General features: G+C 48.0%; 1 protein-coding gene across 2 annotated transcripts in view; it reads right to left on the reverse strand.

Moving 5' to 3' along the window:
* Positions 1 to 17,862, reverse strand: part of TRPM8 (transient receptor potential cation channel subfamily M member 8) — a 91,890-nt gene that overhangs the window by 25,210 nt on the left and 48,818 nt on the right. The window contains exons 1-5 of one of the 2 annotated variants that reach the window (XM_069585115.1): positions 17,529 to 17,690; positions 13,607 to 13,698; positions 10,810 to 10,951; positions 9,358 to 9,529; positions 7,392 to 7,569 (exon numbers count right to left, since the gene is read on the reverse strand). In XM_069585115.1, coding sequence (XP_069441216.1) covers positions 7,392 to 7,569; positions 9,358 to 9,529; positions 10,810 to 10,951; positions 13,607 to 13,653 — 539 coding nt within the window. In that variant the 5' untranslated portion in view covers positions 13,654 to 13,698; positions 17,529 to 17,690. Of the gene's footprint in view, positions 1 to 7,391; positions 7,570 to 9,357; positions 9,530 to 10,809; positions 10,952 to 13,606; positions 13,699 to 17,528; positions 17,691 to 17,862 lie in introns of those variants that run through there. The other variant, XM_069585106.1, reaches the window with a different exon arrangement.

The raw sequence follows: 17,862 nt of genomic DNA on the forward strand, positions 1-17,862 counted from the left end.
ATGGCTAGAAAAAAATGTACAAAACATTGACCATATCCATGTGAAAGAAAAGTCCATAAAACTGAGGAAACTATATGTGTTTGATTAAGTGGAGAAAAACCTATTTTTTCTGGCACTTCTTTTAGATTTCAGCTTCCCCTAAATGAATCTACAAAGTTAACATCAGCACAATAAAATTCATTAACAAAATTTTTGGAATAGGAAAGAAAAACGGATTTCAGAAGATGAGCCTTAGGCCCTCCATCTGATTAAACATACAAGAAAAGCCAGGCAAAGTCTGAGTAAGACTAATGAAGGGCCTTCATACAACAGATGTTAAAATGATTTTTAAACATCAGTAATTAAAGCCGTTTGGTAGGAACAACAAAAACAGAAAGACCAATCCACAGAGCAGAATGGAAAGTCTGCAAAAAATTCACAAAGAAAAGGAGACACTAAAATGACGCCAGAATCTAGAAAAACCTGCACTACAAGAAACTTGCCAGCTAGACCGCAAGCAGATCGGCCTCTCTGCCAAGCTTTTCACAGATTTCAGGCATTTTTCCATCTGCCCTTCTTGGCCTGACACACTAGCGATATCCAAGGACCCTGGATCACCCTGATGTTTTCCACCCGTGCGGTGCCCCACGGTGCGGGTGTGTTAAAATGTTTCCGCACATCCAGGCTCCCCTCTGACTCTGCAGCACCAAACATGCATCACAGGGAACAGTAAGAGACAGTCAGCGATTTCATGGCGCTGGGTTTTGTGATGCTAAATGTCAAGTATGTTTTCGTCAAAGTAACACAACTAAGATTATGCTGCTTGCCTGTGTAGAGACCCATGAAAATCTTCCTTCACCTGCAGGAAAAACTCCAAATTCTTTGCCACGGCAGAAAGACTCCATAACCTACCGCTTCAACTTCTCCCCTCTGTAGTTGCTGGTCCTCCCCAGACCGCTTTATCTCCTCTGCCTCTCCCTCTCCAGTTCAGTTCAGTTCATTTCAGTCGCTCAGTCGTGTGCAACTCTTTGCGACCCCATGAATCGCAGCACGCCAGGCCTCCCTGTCCATCACCATCTCCCAGAGTTCACTCAGACTCACGTCCATCGAGTCTGTGATGCCATCCAGCTATCTCATCCTCTGTCGTCCCCTTCTCCTCCTGCCCTCAATCCCTCCCAGCATAGACTTTCCCAATGAGTCAACTCTGCACATGAGGTGGCCAAAATACTGGGGCTTCAGCTTTAGCATCATTCCTTCCAAAGAAATCCCAGGGCTGATCTCCTTCAGAATGGACTGGTTGGATCTCCTTGCAATCCAAGGGACTCTCAAGAGTCTTCTCCAACACCACACTTCAAACGCATCAATTCTTCGGTGCTCAGCCTTCTTCACAGTCCAACTCTCACATCCATACATGACCACAGGAAAAACCATAGCCTTGACTAGACGGACCTTAGTCGGCAAAGTAATGTCTCTGCTCTTGAATATACTATCTAGGTTGGTCATAACTTTTCTTCCAAGGAGTAAGCGTCTTTTAATTTCATGGCTGCAGTCACCATCTGAAGTGATTTTGGAGCCCCCAGAAATAAAGTCTGACACTGTTTCCGCTGTTTCCCCACCTATTTCCCATGAAGCGATGGGACCAGATGCCATGATCTTCATTTTCTGAATGTTGAGCTTTAAGCCAACTTTTTCACTCTCCTCTTTCACTTTCATCAAGGGGCTTTTTAGCTCCTCTTCACTTTCTGCCATAAAGGTAGTGTCATCTGCATATCTGACGTTATTGATATTTCTCCCAGCAATCTTGATTTCAGCTTGTGTTTCTTCCAGCCCAGTGTTTTCTCATGATGTACTCTGCACAGAAGTTAAATAAGCAGGGTGACAATATACAGCCTTGACGTACTCCTTTTCCTATTTGGAACCAGTCTGTTGTTCCATGTCCAGTTCTAACTGTTGCTTCCTGACCTGCATACAGATTTCTCAAGAGGCTGGTTAGGTGGTCTGGTATTCCCATCTCTTTCAGAATTTTCAACCAAACCTCAAAGGGCAAAGGTCTCATCCACTCACTGCTGCCCACCCCCAGGATCTGTCACAAGTTATGACCCCCGACTCAGCACCATGATCCTTTGTCAAGAGCCTTTTCGTGCTGTTTCTATTGTTTGTATCACATCACGTCATCTTGTATCACTATGCTTCGTGCCCATCACCCTCAAACAGCAGGGATTTCTTTTTTTTTTTTGGAATATAATTGCTTTCCAGTGTTATGATGGCTTCTGCTGAACAACACGACTCAGCCATAGGTAAGCATACATCCCCTCCCTCAAGCTTCCCTCCCTACTCGGTCCCCATCTCCCTGCTCCCTTAGGTCATCAGAGCACAGCAAACTGAGCTCTTTGTGTTAGACAGCAGCTTCCCACCAGCTAGCTGTTATACACGTGGCAGGGCATATATGTCAGCGCCACTCTATCAATCTGTCCCACCCTCCCCTTCCACCGCACACCCCCGTCTCCACATGTGCATTCTCTACGTCTCAAACAGCAGAGATTTTAACCTCTCTCTGCCTCCAGCTCCTCATTCATAAATGGTTATAAAGCCATGCCTACACAAAAATGATGAATAATTTAAATAAGGCCACACATGTCAAGCACTTGGATGTGCCTAGCCCAATAAAATGTCAATAAATATTAGCTATTATTATCGTTACCATTATCTGCTCCCTTTTCATCCTGATTCAATAGCCTGCCGGGGACTAATTAAGTCTGTATCACATGATTTTTTTTTTTCCTATTCTGCTCCATATTTGTAATGAACACACATTAGTCCTAAGACTAAAAAATCATTCTTAGAAGACGGGGCATGTCTGATGGGTCCCTTTCAGCAGAAAAGCCCTGGTGGATTGATCTTCAGGAAGCGGCACCTGCAAGCGCCTTAGCTGTGTGTTAACGTGCCCCCGAGTCACCTACTGACAATTAAGTTCACTCCATGCTCTGATAAGCCTCACAAGGCCTGTGATCAATAATTTTAATGTGGAATAATCACAGATGTTCACATCCATTTCCTTTCCCCGCTGAATACCATCTAGAGAACACTCCAACATCGCTTTAAAATCCCAAGTGTTCATTTACTTTGAGTTCAAAAGGCTGCCATTGTGTATAGTTAAGCTGTTACAGGAATATTTTGATGTGAAGCCAGATGGGGGGTCACAGCCCAGAGCTGTGAGCTCAAAAAGTGAAAGTCACTCAGTCGTGTTTGATTCTTTGCGACCCCATGGACTATGCAGTCCATGGAATTCTCCAGACCAGAATATTGGAGTGGGTAGTGTATGCCTTCTCCAGGGGATCTTCCCGATCCAGGAATCGAAATAGAGTCTCCTGCATTGCAGGCTGATTCTTTACCAGCTGAGCTATCAGGAAAGCAGAGAACAACCATTACAACCATCTCCCAAGACAGTGTTCTGATCAGTTAGCCTAAGGATAGCAAGGGGGCTCTTCTCAAGTGCCCAGACAGGGATTAACAAAGAAAAGGCCTCTGCTTGAGCCCAAGAGGAATCCAGGAAGCCCCCCTGAGAAGGGAACTCCTCCAGCTTTTACACTTAAGCACTGAATGAGGCAACAGTGGGCTGAAGCCTGGCCCAACAGCTCAGGCCTCATGGGGAAAACACTCAGGTTCAAGTCTCGAATGGACACGGCAAGTTGGATGGCAGTGTGGCCAGCACCATGGATGCTGAGCTGCCCAACTTCCACTTCCTTGACCCAAAAAAACCAGGCCAGACTCCTGTCCCTCTCAGCTCCAAATTCTATCATTTTATGATTGTCAAGGGCATAATGAATTACAAACTGATACAGTCCTGAAGAACGCCTTTGGAGAACACCTAGAGGAAGAAATGGCAACCCACTCTGGTGCTCTTGCCTGGAGAATCCCATGGCCAGAGGAGCCTGGTCACAGAGTCATCCGGCATAGGCTACAGTCCATGGGGTCATAAAGAGGTGGACACAACTGAACACGCACACACACACACACACACACACACACACACACAGAGTCACGGCACACAGACTCAGGCTAGCCCTAAGCACTATTCCACTTTGCCTCTTGAGATCTACTGAATTCACGTCACTCAGAGTCCACAGCCCTGGAAGCTGTCAGCCTCTTCGTTGCATCGTTGTAGATGTTATATCAGTGGTCAGTTTTTACAGGGGCTGCCCAGTGTTCAACATAAAGGTTGATAGGAGAGGCTATCACTGTCAAATAGAATCCCAGTCATCTCATTTCCTCCCCAGTCTTGCTTCAAGTCTGGGAGTTGGTCCTCCCTTCTCTGCCCTCACATGGATACATAATCACTCTTCTTGCCATCTCTCTCCGCAAGCTCAGACTTGGGGACTTTCAGCAGCCTGACATGGTCCAGCTTCCCTTAAGCAATACAGGTGTCTGAATCTCTAAGTCCTCTTCAGGACCCCGTTAGAGCCAGTGATGGTTGAGGGAGGAGAATGGTTGCACATTCCCTCTTTAAGGCCAAGTGGGACCAATGGCCACGTGACCTCTGTGGCCAACACAGAACAGATGTTATCTCTGTGATAAACCCATCACTAGTTTGACATTCACCATTAACAGTTCCCTAGTGGCTTCCCTAGAGGCTCAGTCGGTAAAGCATTTGCTTGTAATGCAGGAGACCTGGGTTCGATCCCTGGGTTGGGAAGATCCCCTGGAGAAGGACATGGCAACCCACTCCAGTACCCTTGCCTGGAAAATCCCATGGACAGAGAAGCCTGGTGGGCTACAGTCCATGGGGTCGCAGAGTTGGACACAACTGAGTGACTTCACTATTTAACACTTCACCCTGACTAACAGAACAGGAAGCTAAGCGCCTCACTGGTGACCAAATAATGAACTAAAAGCAGAATGAATTCTGTTCTTTTCATCCATGGAACAAAACCCAGGAAGGGCCAGGCGCTGAGACAGACACAGTCTCTGCCCTCCAGAGGCTACAGTCTGGAAGGAGAGGAGGCTGTGGTTGTGAAGGGGGCTCATGGGGTTGCTATGCACAGTAGGGAGGGCACGTGGACCACTCAGGCCAAGGATGCTGCTGGGCTCCTTAGAGGACAAGGAGGAAGGGGGAGGGAGCCATCAAGATGGAACAGGTGATGCCGACACAGCAGTGACATCTGCAAAAGTGTCAGGCGGGACAGATCACCTTGTTCAGGGATGAACAGGTGGGATGCCTGTGGACAGAATCCTGAAGGTGTCTTCAAAGTTCAGGTCACAGACGGCCTTGGAGGAGGCTGAAATTTACCCTGAACACTGTGGGGAAATACTAAAACACTTCCAGAATTTTAAGCAAAGCAGTGACATTTTGGAAGCACCTGGACTAGAGGCGGATGTCTCTGTGCACCTGAAGGCCAGGTGACCACTCGCTGCTCAGTGCCACGGATGCGCGATGTCCCCAGAGGCACGTGTCCCCCACCCAGCCTCACTCCAGGGCGGGCCACCGACCAACAGAGAAAGATGACCCTCGATTACAATCCTGGCGCCCCTCACGGCTCTGTGTGACAACTGACTGATTTCTTTTTTTTTTAATTATAGAAGTAATATGTGATCATTGTGATGAGGGAAATATATACTTGATTTTTTTAATGTCTTTTCTTTATTGTCAGAAAATAAGATTATACCCTAAAATAAGTCTGCACTTTGCCTTTTATATTTAACAAAATATCCTTCCAAGTCAATAAACAGAGACCCCGCCTTTTCTTTTTAAGGGCTGCATAATATTCTGTGGTGTGGCTAGAACATGTAAGGGCTGCACGATATTCCGTGGTGTGGCTAGAACATGTAAGGGCTGCATGATATTCCGTGGTGTGGCTAGAACATGTAAGGGCTGCATGATATTCCGTGGTGTGGCTAGAACATGTAAGGGCTGCATGATATTCCGTGGTGTGGCTAGAACATGTAAGGGCTGCATGATATTCCGTGGTGTGGCTAGAACATGTTTTGTCCTGTCATCACCTTATTGACAGGCATCAAATGATGATCCAATAAATGTTCTTACATATGGACCTTTAGTAAAGATTCCCAGACGCGAAGGAGTTGGGCCAAAGGTTTGTGTATCTTTAATAGCTATTTTCAGGTCACTCTCCCAAAAGCTGGAGCCAATTCAGACTCCCAGAGCCACCCCCAACCCTTCTCGTGATGTCTGTTTACCTGACGGATCCTAAACCAGCACCTCACTCTTGGTTCCATCTGACCTTTCCCACAACATATGATTAGGGACCATTTAAATTTCTCTGAATTGCATTCCCCTTGCCCATTTTCTACTGGCTCATCTTACAGGAGCCCATTTTATCTTAAGAATTAGAAGCCTTTGCTCACATTCAGGCAAAGATTGCCCCCAGTGTATCATTTATCACGTGACTCCATCTGTGGTCTCCTGTACCTAAAACATTTGTTTCATGAAATCAAACGTATTTCTTGTCTGTCACAGTTTCCCAGTCTTAGGGTTCAACTATAGTTTTCGTTCACTCCAAGGTTTAACAAATAATGTTTTAATTTGTATTTTGTTTCTAAACTACGTGTCTCTCTGTGTGCCAGGATTCATGTACTCAAAACAACCAGCTACTTCACAGGAACAGCATAAAACACCAAGGTACCTCCACTGTAACCGACACATGGGGTTCTTTGAAACCCTCTTAAGAAATAAGGGGTGAGATAAACATGATTTTCTAAATGTATTAAAGAGAATGGCCAAAGGCAATAAAAATGTTCCAGAGTCTCATCGAGTTCTCACGCCAACCTCATTAGACACAAGCCCCAAAGAGAATCACTCTCCTGACCCTGTGCTCTTGACTTGTACTTAAACTTAACATTTCAAAGCAGCGACTACCTAACAGCTGAGTCCCTTAAGCCCTGGAAACCATCCGAGTCCACAGAAAGTGAGGACCTTGAGCTGAGCTGAGATGCAGTCACCGGCAGGCCAGCATCACGATGATCAGGGGAGGTTGCTAAGAGGATGTCTAACATACAGTCTGAACATGCTGGGAGGGGTCACAGTCATCTGTCTTTGAGGTCAAATAAACTCAGGTTATAGCTTACAGGGACACACTATATTTAGTCCCTTCAAGGCCCCTCCCTACTCTAGACCGCCAGTGCCCTAAAGACCTCTATCATGTGCTCCTCAAGGGGGATCTTTGCTGCCTCCCTCCCAGTGCCTCCAGCCTGGCACAGCATGGGGCCCGGCACGGTGTGGGCACCCAGCTAGTGCATCTCTGAGCACGTGCAGTACGTCACCGAACACGTCCAGCGCGTCTCCGAGCACTTCCAGCGAGTCACCGAGCACATCCACTGCGTCTCTGAGCACGTCCAGCGCGTCTCTGAGCACGTCCAGCGCGTCTCTGAGCACGTCCAGCGCGTCTCTGAGCACATACCCGAACATGGCGACCAGCAGGTTGACCAGCAGGATGTTGGTGGACAGCATGTAGATGCACACCAGGGGGATGGTGATCCACTCGGGGAAGCGGGGCAGGTTGTGCTCGTCCAGCTCCACGCACAGGGGCTTGGACTCATTCCCGGTGAAGGTGCAGTGGGAGAAGTCGTACGTGGTGCCTGAGGATGCAGCAACCAACAGGCAGGTGAGGACGCCTGGCAGGGCAGCACTAAGGCACCCCAGCGGGACGTGAGGTGAGGATCGTGCATTGTGCTGGGCACTGTTCCAAGGCACTCTACCCAACCGGGCGTAAGCCTCAGAATCACGCTTCATTCATTGACTAATATTCCCCTGAAACAAGGCCATTTGTAGCAACATGGATGGACCTAGAGATTATCACACTAAGTGAAATAAGTCAGAAAAAGACAAATATCATCTATCACTTATAGTGAAAGTCGCTCAGTCGTGTCTGATTCTTTGCGATCCCGTGGACTATACAGTCCATGGAACTCTCCAGGCCAGAATACTGGAGTGGGTAGCCTTTCCCTTCTCCAGGGGGATCTTCCCAACCCAGGGATCAAATCCAGGTCTCCCACATTGCAGGCAGACTCTTTACCAACTGAGCCACAAGGGAAGCCCTATCACTTATATGTGGAATCTAAAAAATGGTAAAAAAAAAAAAAAAAAAAAAAAAAGAACTTATCTACAAAACAGAAATAGTCACAGGTATAGAAAATGAACATGGCTACCAGGGAGGAAATAGTGCGGGGGAAGGGTGTGTGGTAAATTGGGAGGCTGATACACATCTGTGTGACAGGTGTTAACAGCCTAGAATGGGGGCCTTGGAGAAAGTCTGGGTCCGGAAGGGAAGATGAGGAGTTTTGCCTGGGAATCTTAGAGAAGGCAGTGGATGTAAGTGTCTGGCGCTCCAGGAGTCACTCTGGACTGGAGAGCCTCCTCTGAGCATGCTAGTTTGGCCCTGCTGGCTCCCACGTTACCAGCAGCAGAACTTAGAGGCTGAGATGCCAACTGCATCCCAGGTCACACAGCACACGAGTGACGGAACCAGGGCTCAAAGACTGCCGGTCACTGACTCTTTAGGTCACCGTGACCCGCCTCCCGTGGGACTAAGGCCACCAACCTGGAGGACTGTCAGGAGGACGAAACACACCCGCTTATGTAAAACGGCAAGTGCAGACTGGGGAACAATAACAGCAAGGTGCCTTTCCATCGGCGCATGGGAAAGAGCTATTCTTAAGGTCTCAGAAGAGACTGCAGTAGCAGACACCAGAAAGACCACGTGAGGCCATGGGGACAATTGAGAAAACACCAAGGAGCTGGGAAACACAAGCCTCGGGCCGGGTGAGCATCGCGGGGCTTTTCTTGTGGCAGGACAGAACGCGCTGAGCCCAAGCTACCGCCAGCATCACAAAGACGCTCTACAGTTTATCCAAAACACACGCCCCATGCTTTCCTTATGCCAACTGGCTGTGATCAAATTAATGCCATCTCTGCTGCCATTAACCTGCCTCCAGATAGTTGGCAGTGAGCTCATACCAGAAGCTTAAATTCCAGGTTCCAGGGCAAAATTTTTCACTATTGCACTCTTTGAAATAAATGGGTACCCTGTCACTCTGGACAGACCCACAACACTCTTTTCTACACCAGTGAGGATTCTGGCTGTCATTGGCCATGCCACTGTCAGAAATTTGAGAGACACTCTTTTTAAAAAGGTTTAAAATTTGCAGGCTGGGTACAAGATTGCCAGGGTACATAAGATCCTGCTCAGGAGAAGGAAAAGACTTTGAGGGTTAGTGTCCACTGCCTGATGTTGGCCGGACTCCAGCAGCCTGTTCCTAGGACAGGTCTCAGGATCAAACCGGAAAGCCCTGGAGGCTCCCTGGGAGCTGGTTCTGGAAGCATCTTCCGCCTCCCAGCTGTCCCCACCCAGACCATGTCAGGCTCACCGTCCACATCGCTGGGCACTTGGCCAAACATGGCCAGGTAGGGCTCATAGATGACTGAGCGGAAGATCCACCTCCAGCGATGCTCGTTCTGTCTAAGGATCCCCTGCCTGGCCACACCGAAGGCCACCATCCACACGGCAAAGAGGAACAGGAAGAAGAACACGTCGATCAGCTGTCGAGGGAGGAGGACAGGAGGGCAGAGTCAGGACTGCACCAGGGCGGCTCGACCGCTCCGCTGACCACGGAGAAGGGCAGAGGGGCCCCAGGGACCTAAGGCAGCCAGCGTCATCCGCTCACCAATTTTTAAACATGGCCATCATCACCCCTGGGTCTCGGGGCATCCACTGACGGATGCATCTTTGCTTGCAGGTCCCCAGGCCATCTCAGCAGCAGAGACTTTCTGAATGAGACCAGCCTGGGAGCAGAAGAGGGCCTCCACAGTGCCCCCCTCCTCTCCAGCCGACCCCTGAGCTGTTGCTTTTTTTTTTTTTTTAAGGAAAATAGAAGCTTTCCTTTTTAGACAACAATGCATCATTTTATTGTTTTTAATGTTCTGCACACATAGCATGACTTCATGGTGACTCGATGCCCCAGATATGCTTTGAATTAAAACCACAAACTCAAAGGAGCTCAGCGCTGGAAAGGAACCTCAAGATGAGCTCATTCAAACGCCCATCTGATTTAAAGACAAAAACACGGAGGTTTGGGTCACGTGGGAAACAAGCTGGGAGAAGCAACATGGTCAGTGTGTAATTATCTTTCTGTTCTCTGGCCCCATGAAATGGGCCTGGTGGTGCTTCCCTGAGGTCTGTATTACGTGGTTATAAGATTAAAGTTCCAGACCTCGCTGTGCTTCTAACTCACTGCCTGTCTCCAGACAAACATGTGAACCTCCTGAACCCAATTGTCCACGTCTGTGAAGTGGGTGTGAAAGTCCCTATCCTGCCTACGCACGCGTGCTCAATCAGGTCCGACTTTGTGACCCCATGGACTGTAGCCCACCAGCCTCCTCTGTCCGCGGGATTCTCCAGGCAGGAATCCTGGAGTGGGTTGCCATTTTCTATTCCAGGGGATCTTTTCCACACAGGGATTGAATCTGAGTTTCTTGCATCTCCTGCATTGGCAGGTGGATTCTCTACCACTGTGCCACCCCTAGTGAATACTTAAGACTCAAGTGAGAGCACTTGGTTACATGGACAGTCTAAATAGAGATCTTTACTAGTAATGTGCTGAGTTATGCAGTTTGCTCCCAACAGTCATCTTTCATTAAATATTAACCTGGAAGGGGCCCCTGAGGAAAACAGATCAAAAAAAAAAAAAAAAAAAAACAAATGCTACTGATTATGAAATGCAACCATCCCTCTGTGGAGAAAAAGTTCCTCTCGGCAACAAAAAGAACTCTGGGTATAGTCAGAAGAAGGACAACTAACCACAAACACTCTTTAGTCTTACCATCCTCTGCAACATTATAATCTTGGGTCCTAAATTTCTGCTGACCGTGAAAATGTGAATCAACCTTAGGGTGAATATAATGTAATCCAGGCAAAAAATCACTCGTCCCGAGTACAGTGAGGTTTTGTTAGAAGGGTGGAGCCTGTGGAAAGAAGGGAAAGACTTTGTGAGATGCTGACAAAACATTTCAAAGCTGTGCTTTTGTCTCACTTTTATTTATTTCTGGATTTTATTTGCTAGTATTTTTTTTAATGTTACTGAAGTGTGGTTGATTTATAATCAAAGTTTTAGTTTTAAAAATAACCAAACGTGAAGAAACAGCCAAAAGCCTGGGAACCGAAAGTGGAAATAGACCAGGGTCTGCACCTGCCCTTCAGTCACTGAACACCAAAGGCCACGTGCACTGCCCTCGTGACTCCAGGAGACACGAGGACATCACACACAGCAGAGCTCTCAAGACTCCCAACAGTTCAGCCCTTCAGCCTAAATACTGTCAGTCCCCCACACATGAACCTTCCAGATGTGAGCTTTCAAAGATGCGAATGTGGGTTCCCACATCCGATTACATGAGTTCAGCTGCCTGGTGTGCACTGCCAAGAGCATGCATCCTCTAAAATTGGGCTTTGTGTGCTTCACTGTATATTCTATGTAGCGTGGGCTTCCCAAGCAGCTCAGCAGTCAAGAATCCGCCTGCCAACGCAGGAGATGCAGGTTCGATCCCTGGGTCGGGAAGATTCCCCGGAAAAGGAAATGGCAGCCCGCTCTGGTATTCTTGCCTGGGAAATCTCGTGGACAGAGGAGCCTGGTGGGCTACAGTCCACGGGGCTGACAAGAGTCAGACACAACTTAGTGACCAAACCACAGTGTCGAGTACAGGAGGACTGTAACTTTATTTCAGGCCTAGGCTGTCCAGAAGCAAGCATAAAAGCAGCAGCGATACAGCTGGTTCTACTGTACTTTTCAAGGTACCATATTGTAAGATCAAAAATGTTTCATTTTGTGTGTTTGTTTTTAATGTATTATTTGTATGAAAAGTACTATCAATCTATTACAGTACAGTACTATATAGCAGATTGTGTTACACGCGTCCCTAGGCTAACTTTGTCAGACTTAATGAACACACTCCCCTAACATAACATGTTCGAACGTAGGGAATTTATTGTACTACTGTAGGACCCAATCCCATCATTGCTAACTTCCCGGCTCACAAGGCTTCCACAGTGATGCCAACCACTTGGCACCTGAGCCTGCCAGGTTCCCCCCAATGAAACTTACCTCATTTGCACCAGATCATTTGATTAACTAACCATCTGCTAACGTGTTCATTGAAAACCTTATGTGCTTTCTAACTGGAATGATCTGGAAATCACGTCCAACCATGATCCAAAAGCTGAGCCTTTAACCCAAGCAGAACGGGAGGTTTTGAAGGAGAAAATTGACCTTTACCCAGTTCACATCATAGCATGAGCACTCACTGTAAAGCTTCTCATTCTAAGTGGGTGTAAATACGAATAGTCAAGCTTCTCTGCTCCATCAGAACCACGAGCTTCACCTTGAAGCTACCGGGGAGGCAGGTCTGGTAGGAGCAGGACTGGGCAAGGGGGTTCACTGTTTGGGTGCGCCCCAATATCCCTATCAGGTGCAGTCATGTTGCTTTTCCCCTCCAAACACAATTTCCAACTGGCTTTTCTGATCACGAGCTCTGAGATTGAGGAAACCTTGCACCTGGGAGGGCAGGCTCCAGAACCAACATTTGAGTTGAAGTTAAATGCATGTTAGATTCTATGGCCTCACAGCAAAATGCTGTGTGATATTAACACACTCGTCATTCTCTAGGGCCCTCAATTTCTAATTTCCTCTCCCCAAATTCTGCAAGCACAAAGAGAAAAACCACGAAGAACCTCTTTCCAATTACAGATCACCAAGAGGTGGGGGATGAGAGGAGACACAACTTGTATCAACCAGGCTGTGGCTCCAAGAGGCAGAGACAACAGGCATTTGTAATAATCTCTAAATGGGTGGGGGGTGGGGGGGGCAGGGAGGGTATATGGCAACTGGGCAGCCCCAGACCAGCTCACCCTCCAGCCATGTGATGGGAAGAACTGTAAGCAAACCAATTCTGGGGTGCAGAGAGACTGCTGTAGTAAGAAAACATTTTTTAAAAGGAATAGCAACCGCTTTTCTGAATGGTGTTCTGGAGATAGTCTATTTCCTCCTAGCTCAGTTGGTAAATCATCTGCCTGCAATGCTGGAGACCTGAGTTCGATTCCTGGATCTAAGTGGGTGGAAGATCCCCTGGAGAAGGAAATGGCAACCCACTCTGGTATTCTTTCCTGGAGAACCCCATGGACAGAGGAGCCTTGCAGGCCACAGTCCACGGGATCGCAAGAGTCGGACATGACTTAGTGACTAAACCACCACCACCACACTCATAACGTTGTTGTTGTTGCTGTTGTTGTTGTTTAGTTGCTAAGTCGTATTCGACTCTTTGTGACCCCATGGATTGTAGTCCACAGGCTCCTCTGTCCGTGGAATTTCCCAGACAAGAATACTGGAGTGGATTGCCATTTCCTCCACCAGGGGATTTTCCCGACCCAGGGATCGAACCCCTGTCTCCTGCATTGGCAGGTGGATTCTTTAGCACTGAGCCACCAGGGAAGCCCTGTATTCATAAAATACCAGGACCATATTTCACCCTATCTCACTTATCTTGGGCTTGAAATGTCTCTCCTCCTCCTTTCCACCTGAGAGAATCGGCAAACACCTGACACGTGAAGACGTGGCGAGGACTACTTACCGAAACACGATTCCCGCTATGAAGTAGAAAAGCCCGAGTGAATCCATGACATTCCACAGGTCGGTAAAGTAATTCACGCCGTTCACGCACCACTGCAGAGCAGAGCAACAGAAAGGACACGCAGCTGGAACATCAGCTGCGTCCAGGTTGATTCCCGCTCACACATTTCTCTCCAGATCCATTCTGAGTCCGTGATGTACCAAGTACACCCTGCAACTGACCCCTGTGATTCCCAGGGGATTGCAAAGTAAGGTCGCATGCTTGCTGTTCTGTTGTTCATATGTTGCTAACAAAGTCAAGGGAAAAAAGACACATGGATCCTTACTGTTCTTTAAAAAGGAACCTGCAGAGCCTGTGTGGGCCAAGTTGGAACCCTCCCCCAACCGCCATGTACAGTGGTGTAGGCTGCGCACTGGACAACTCTTCAAGGGTGTTACCCACACTGCTGTCATCACAGATTTGTGTGTTTACTATAAATATTTTCTGACACATGACAATAAAATGTCTTGAAAAGGGGAACATTTATTTTTTTAGAAGTTTAAAAAAAAACCCTTTTTTGCACGCAGGTGCTATACATGGCACCTGAGAGAACAGATGTGGTCACAGAAATGACTGACAGGAACAATGTGTCTCAAGGATCTTTTTGTCATGATGTGTATATATCAGTCATGATTTCTCAGAAGAAAGCATGTCAGGAAAACACTGAAAGAGGGATAAGATTATCCATTAGAAGAGGCTGCATCTGGACAGCCTCTCTGGCAATCCATCCACTAGATTTGGGTGATTCCAGGGAGGTCATCTCACCTGGTCATTTGCTCATCCAGTCAGAACATATTTACTGAGAGCCCACAGGATTGCAAACACCTGCGCTGGACTCCTGAGACACAAAGACATCAGATCGGGTACAACGTGGACTCTCAAGGACTCCACTGGCCCATGTTAAACATGTTTAAAATGAACCATGATAAGGGTCGGAGGGGAGGTAAGACCAAAGGTCCCAGTGAGCTCAGATAAGGAAATCATGTACCTGCCTTACTGAAGGAAGAGGAAAATAACAACAGAGACGTGTCATCAAAGGAACATGGCACTTTTCAAATCTACTACATGAACTCACCACCATGGGCCACCCGCTATCCAGGTATCTCCTTTCCCATTCTGCACCTGAAACCAAGGCCTAAGAAAAAGAAGCAAAGAAACTCGCCCAAAGACAGCGAAGCAGCAAGTGGTGGGTCCCGGGGTTCTGAAATCCGGTTTCCTCTCTCCAGCATCACCCTGCTTCTTTATACTCCACAGGGATGCCCCAGTCTTAGACTTGGAAGAGATTCAAGAAACAGCATCAGTTTCTCAAGAAGCCCTTCTCTTCACTCTTTGATAAATGCAAATGGCGACTTTAGTGGGCAAGAGGGTGAGAACATTATGAAATCAAGAACGTATTACAATCCCCCAGGTGTGCCGGGGGAAGGGGTGGTTAGGGAGTTTGGGATGGACAGGTACACACTGCTATATTTAAAATGGATAACCAACAAGGATCTACCATATAGCTCATGGAACTCTGCTCAATGTTGTGTTGCAGCCTGGATGGGAGGGAGTTTGGGTGAGAATGGATACATGTATATGTACGGCTGAGTCCCTTCGCTGTTCAGCTGAAACTATCACGACATTGTTAGTCGGCTATGTGGGTGCGTGCTCAGTCGTGTCTGACTCTGTGACCTCATGGACTGTAGCCCGCCAGGCTCCTCTGTCCACGGGATTCTTCAGGCAACAACAGTGGAGTGGGTTGCCCTCTCTTCTCCAGGGGATCTTCCCAACCCAGGGATCGAACCTGAGTCTCCTACATCTCCTGCATTGGGCTGCTGGTTTCTTTACCACTGAGACACCAGGGAAGCCCTTAATTGGCTATACCCCAATACAAAATAAAAATTTTAATTAAAAAAAAAAACCACTAAAAAAAAATCCCCCAAATGTAAGCAGCCTTATCTGATCCTGTTCCCCTGTGGGGTGGCGGATCTCATGGGCTCAGATCTCTCCGTTGGTCCACTGGGTGACCCCAGTGATGCGGGTCACCACCCACCCAGGGCAAGATGAGGGCGGCTGGGACAGGCTCTCCCGCCACCTACTTCCCTCTTCTGAGAACTCGGTCTGCGAGGCAGGTAGGCACAGGGCAACAGGACAGCGCCAGCCTGGCTCAGCCTCTGAACTCGTGATGGGAGGAACAGTAAGTAGATCAGTTCTGCGGCTGGGAGACACTGTTACAGCAAGAAGACATTTTTAAAAAGGAACAGCAGTCTCTTTTCTGAATGGAATGCCAGGGTCAGGCTACATTCATAAAATACCATATTTCACCATCTTTCTCAGGACTGGGGGATTCGAGGGCCTGAAGAATGAGTGTGCTCTCCATCAAGGGATGCTGGGTCTTGCCTCATTTTAAATAAACATTCACAGACTGCTTAATAGACCTAAGAGTTATTTAGCAACTAACTCTGTTTGCACTTATTGATTGCCTTGGTTAAAAATTCCAACTAACAGAGCAACCTCTGCCAGCATCATCCCCTCACGGGCAGGGGACCCGGGCAGACACTGGAGCATGAGTTTGACACCCAGACACAATCTGAAACAGGTAGCATCCCGCCTGGTTTTGATTTTCGCTAACAAGTGTGAATTGGGTTAATTAAGACAGTACCAGGCTGGCAGAACTGATGGTTTGAGGAAACCAACCGCATGGAGGATTCCAACGGCCTGAGACTGCAGACCTGAGGGAAAACAGCGACCTCTAGTGTCAGAGTCCTGTAATGACAAGAATCAGCAAGGCTGGCTGGCATCGCAGACTGGTTCACAGACCACACAATCAGAGCGGCTCTTGCCTGGCAGGGCTGGCCTAGGCCCCACGCTCCTGACCCTAAGCATGTCCTTCACCATTGCCTTAATACGCAGGGTTGCTGGATTCAAACTGCCCCTACAAGAAGAATTTTTACAGGATGAACCTAGAGCCTGTTATACAGAATGAAGTAAGTCAGAAAGATAAAAACAAGTATTGTATATTAATGCATATATATAGGCCTTCCCCAATGGTTCAGTAGTAAGAGAATCTGCCTGCAATGAAGGAGACGCAGGGGATGTGAGTTCGATCCCAGGGTCAGGAGGATCCTCTGGAGGAGGAAATGGCAACCCACTCCAGTATTCTTGCCTGGAGAATCCCATGGACAGAGGAGCCTGGCAGGCTACAGTCCATGGGGTCGCAGAGTCAGACATGATATGACTGAACATGCACGCGTACAATGCATATATGTGGAACCTAGAGATATGATACTGATGAATCTAATCGCAGGACAGAAATGGAGACTCAGACATAGAGAACAGACTTGTGGGCACAGCTGGGAAAGGACAGGGTACAAACTGAGAGGACAGCGTTGACAGGCACACACGAGCACACGGGAAATAGACAGCTAGCGGGAAGCTGCCGTGTAACATGGGGAGGTCAGCTCGGTGCTCTGTGACGACCTAGAGGGGTGGGATGGGCGGGTAGGAGGGAGGCTCGAAAGGGAGGGAACGTATTTATACTGATGGCTGATTCACTTTGTTGTACAGCAGAGACCAACACGACGTTGGAAAGCAATTATCCTCCGATTAAAGATAAATTTAAAAGAATAACTTTTTACAGAGAAAGAGGACAAACTTGGACAGAGCTGCTGCTGCTAAGTCGCTTCAGTCGTGTCCAACTCTGTGCGACCCCACGGACGGCAGCCCACTAGGCTCCTCCGTCCCTGGGATTCTCCAGGCAAAACACTGGAGTGGGTTGCCATTTCCTTCTCCAATACCTGAAAGTGAAAAGTGAAAGTGAAGTCGCTCAGTCATGCCCGACTCTTAGCGACCTCATGGACTGCAGCCCACCAGGCTCCTCCGTCCATGGGACAGAGCTACATACTGTCAAATATCACCCATTTGGAAGGCAGGACAGCTGGGCCCCAGTTGGACGCTGCGGGCGTCACATCAGGCCTGGGGAGTAACTGGGTAGCACGCTAGCCCACTGTCTGCTCACACGCAGAGTCCCCGCTGTGTCTCTCCTGCGCAACTCTCCACGTACTCCACCTGCCCAGGGCCCCGCTCCAAGCTAAACACACCTGTCCTGAGGCTCCTTCCTGCATGACCCGAATCAGTGACGAGCAGTTGATATGCATCCAAATCTGAAGGGACACGCTTGTGCTGAGAGGACTTCACTCTCTTGGGTCCTCTCCGCCAACCTCCCCATCAACTCAAAA

This window comes from Ovis canadensis, chromosome 1, assembly GCF_042477335.2.
Source record: "Ovis canadensis isolate MfBH-ARS-UI-01 breed Bighorn chromosome 1, ARS-UI_OviCan_v2, whole genome shotgun sequence".
Classification (NCBI taxonomy): domain Eukaryota; kingdom Metazoa; phylum Chordata; class Mammalia; order Artiodactyla; family Bovidae; genus Ovis; species Ovis canadensis.